Here is a 3877-nt window from a genome sequence, read left to right as displayed (position 1 = left end):
AAATGGGTCTTAATTAAACTGAAAAGCTCTGTACAGCTAAGGAGACAACAACCAGAGCAAACAGACAATCTGCACAATGGGAAAGGATATTTCCCATTGATAACTAGGATCTATACAGAACTCAAATTAATCCACATGAAAAAAGCCAACCATCCCATATATCAATGGGCACGAGACATGAATAGAACCTTCTCTAAAGACGACAGACGAATGGCTAACAAACATATGAAAAAATGCTCATCATCCCTCATTATTAACGAAATGCAAATCAAAACCACCCAGAGATACCATCTAACCTCAGTGAGAATGGCCCACATCACAATAATCTCAAAACTGCAGATGCCGGCATGGATGTGGAGAGAAAGGAACACTTTTATACTGCTGGTGGGACTGCAAACTAATACAACCTTTTTGGAAGGAAGTATGGAGAACCCTCAAAGAACTCAAGCTAGACCTCCCATTTGATCCTGCAATCCCATTACTGGGCATCTACCCAGAAGGAAAAAATCCTTTTATCATAAGGACACTTGTACAAGACTGTTGATTGCAGCTCAATTTACAATCACCAAAATGTGGAAACAGCCTAATGCCCACCAACCCAGGAATGGATTAACAAGCTGTGGTATATGTACACTATGGAATACTATTCAGCCATTAAAAAAATGGAGACTTTATAGCCTTTGTATTAACCTGGTTGGAAGTGGAATACACTATTCTTAGTAAAGCATCACAAGAATGGGGAAGCATGAATCTTATGTACTCAATTTTGATATAAGGACAATTAATGACAATTAATGACACGGCAGGGGTGGAGGAAGGGGAGAGCAGAGAGAGAAGAAGAAGGGAGGGGTGGGGAAAGGAATAGAAGAGAGCAGGAAGGAGCGAGGGGATGGGGTCTTGGTGTGTGCCACAGCTTTTGGGGCAAGACACAATTGTAAGAGGGTCTTTACCTAACAAATGCAATCAGTGTAACCTGGTTTCTTGTACCCTCAATGAATCCTCAACACTAAAAAAAAAAAAAAAAGCTTAATGAGGCAAACGGATTTGAGACCCAAGTACTGTACTCTATGCAAATAGAACCAAATTCTCTGAAGTCTCTTGTTTAAATCTTATGTTGATTTAGCTACTCAGATTACATTTTGTTCAGTTTCTACAATTTTATGCAGCTTCCTATGTAGTTTGATGTTATTAAAGAAGCCCTTTACACAGTCTTTAGAGTTACTTAGAAAGTCATGACAGTGTAGGAGATGCTGTAGTAACTAATATTAAATATGTTCTTTATCATTATTGTGTAAAAAGATACAATATTAGATGATGTTAAAAGTAATAAGTTCCATAACGTGGCTGGGCGCAGTGGCTCACACCTATAATCCTAACACTCTGGTAGGCTGAGAAGGGTGGATTGCTTGAGCTCAGGAATTCAAGACCAGCCTGAGCAAAAGTGAGACCCTGTTTCTATTAAAAATAGAAAAACCGGCTTGGCGCCTGTGGCTCAAGTGGCTAAGGTGCCAGCCACATACACCTAAGGTGGTGGGTTCGAATTTAGCCTGGGCCCACCAAACAACAATGACGGCTGCAACCAAAAAATAGCCAGGCGCTGTGGCAGGTGCCTGTGATCCCAGCTACTTGGGAGGCTGAGGCAGGAGACTCTCTTGAGCCCAGGAGTTGGAGGTTGCTGTGAGCTGTGATGCCATAGCACTCTACCCAGGGGAATAGCTTGAGGCTCTGTCTCAAAAAAAAAAAAAAAAATAAATAGAAAAACCAGCCAGTTGTCATGCTGTACTCAAGAGGCTGAGGCAAGAGGATCTCTTGAATCCAAGCATTTGAAGTTGCTGTGGGCTATGATGCCACGGCACTCTAAGGATGACATAGTGAGACTTTGTCTCAATAAATAAATAAATAAATAAATAAAAAGCCAGGTGCAATGGCTGAGTACTATAATCCCAGAGATCTGGAAGGCTGAGGCAGGAGGATCACTTGAACCCAGGAGTTTGAGGCTGCAGTGAGCTTCAAGCGCACGATTGCAGTCTAGCTTGGGTGACCTGGAAGGACCCTATCTCCTGGAAATTGGGTACATAGGGATAATTGAGAGTATAAAAAAGATTGGAGCAGTCAGAGAAATATGAATTGGAGTGGTATTATATAGTGGAAAAGGTAAAAGCTTAGAAAACTTTGCTAGTGAACATAACTGATAATGTATTTCTGGGCTTGTTCTCCAAGTTCAAAGGTACAAAACACATTTACATCAAGTGTGTTTATTTTTTCATTTTAATCAAAACAAAATGGTCTAACAAGATGAAATTTGGTTGCTGACTTCTATCACACAAAAGGAGAGATCTCCAAACCATTTTGTTAATGGAGAAATGATACTCTGACGGTTGGCCTCATATATCATTCTGACCTGTTTAACATTTGGATAATATCACAAATGAGCGAACATTTTTCAATATCCTCTTTTAATTTTTTTTTTTGCCGCATTTTACGCATTTCATAGTCTGTAGTTACGTCATTTATATGAACTAAGCCTGCCGAAACCATTCGAGGACTTGAAACTTTTCTGGGGTAGTTTTCTCGTCTTTTGTTAATCTCTGGTGCAGTATATGGTCTTGTAGAACGTTTTGTACGATTATGGTTATCATCTGGGCTCTTTCCTAAAAGCTTTGTTCTTGATTTTACTTTTGTAAGATGATCAAATGGGGTCATATTTAAATCCTCGAATTTATCCGAACAGTCCTAAATATTAAAAGATCAAATTGGTAAGTTAAGTTTCTTAAAGATACCTTGTAAATTTATAAAAACTAAAATTTGTAATAGCAACAGTTATAGACAAAGAATGAAAGCATCAAATGTTTCTTAGGCAGTCCCCAAATTCAAACTGTACACCTAATGCTTCCCTAGATACTACCTTAGAAACCATGCTTTTAAAAAATCTTATTGTCTCAAAGCATGTTACTTCAAAAGAGATGGAAGCTATGAAGCTGGAAACCAAAAAACAAGGGAGCTGTCCTTGGGCCAGACTCCTACCAAAAGCTGGCCAGACTACTTTGCAATTCCTCTCCACCAACAAACATATCTCTCACCTAACCCCAAATATAAATCATGAACTCCTATATTTTACCTTTTTTAATCACCCAAACTTTGATCTTTCATCCTTTAAAAATTAATAAGTATCATATGTATATATATATATATAGAGAGAGAGAGAGAGAACACAGCATCCAAGAATGTGGTTAGGTTTACATTAAAAATAATAATTTTTATATGTACACTAGAGTAAACCAGTAAAACATTCAGAAAAATAATTGGAGGGATAGACACCAAAATAACAAAAAATGTTCTTGTTTTCAAATTTTCTATAATATGGCTATATTTTATAAATATAGTAATCTCCAAGTACCCCTAAAAGGGTCTGAATCAATTAGACATCCTCAAATCAGTGTAAACTAATTTCCTCAGCAGTTTAAGCAGTTTATCCCTTCACACTTTGCAAAAATAGTCACACCAAGGGAATGGGCTACTTTGATTTGGAGACAAGATAGGAATGGATTAATACAACTGGGGGGATCAGGGAACACGGGGCAGGACTAATCATCAGGGCAGCCGGAGAAGCATTTCCAAAAAAGAAGGTATAAAATGTGTAAGGACAAATTCTACTTATTTTACATTTTTGCTTAGGTTTTGAGAAAGCAAGGAAATATTCTTCCTCTTCCCTCTTATGTACACAGAACAAATAGGCAAGCCACATTAAGAGAATTTCTGCTGTGTTAGTGAGTAATACATAATTTTGCTTCACAGCTAATATAAGTGGCCAGTGGAAGGGCATGGAGACTCACACCACTGGTTACTTTTCTGGGTGCTCCCCCAACTCAATTTCTCT

At 38.3% G+C, this 3877-nt stretch overlaps 1 protein-coding gene across 1 annotated transcript in view; it reads right to left on the bottom strand.

The window, feature by feature from the left end:
- Positions 1-2443: 2443 nt before the first annotated feature.
- C2CD6 (C2 calcium dependent domain containing 6) overlaps positions 2444-3877 on the bottom strand; it is a 222050-nt gene continuing 220616 nt past the window's right edge. The window contains 2 exon segments of the mRNA XM_023510397.1: positions 2444-2470; positions 2473-2733. Of these exon segments, the coding sequence (XP_023366165.1) occupies positions 2444-2470; positions 2473-2733 (288 nt within the window).

The sequence above is a fragment of the Otolemur garnettii genome, unplaced genomic scaffold (genome assembly GCF_000181295.1).
Source record: "Otolemur garnettii isolate 467f Iridium unplaced genomic scaffold, OtoGar3 scaffold00013, whole genome shotgun sequence".
Taxonomy (NCBI): Eukaryota; Metazoa; Chordata; class Mammalia; order Primates; family Galagidae; genus Otolemur; species Otolemur garnettii.
Note: the sequence above shows the minus strand (reverse complement) of the source record. Positions and strands in the feature narration are given on the sequence as shown.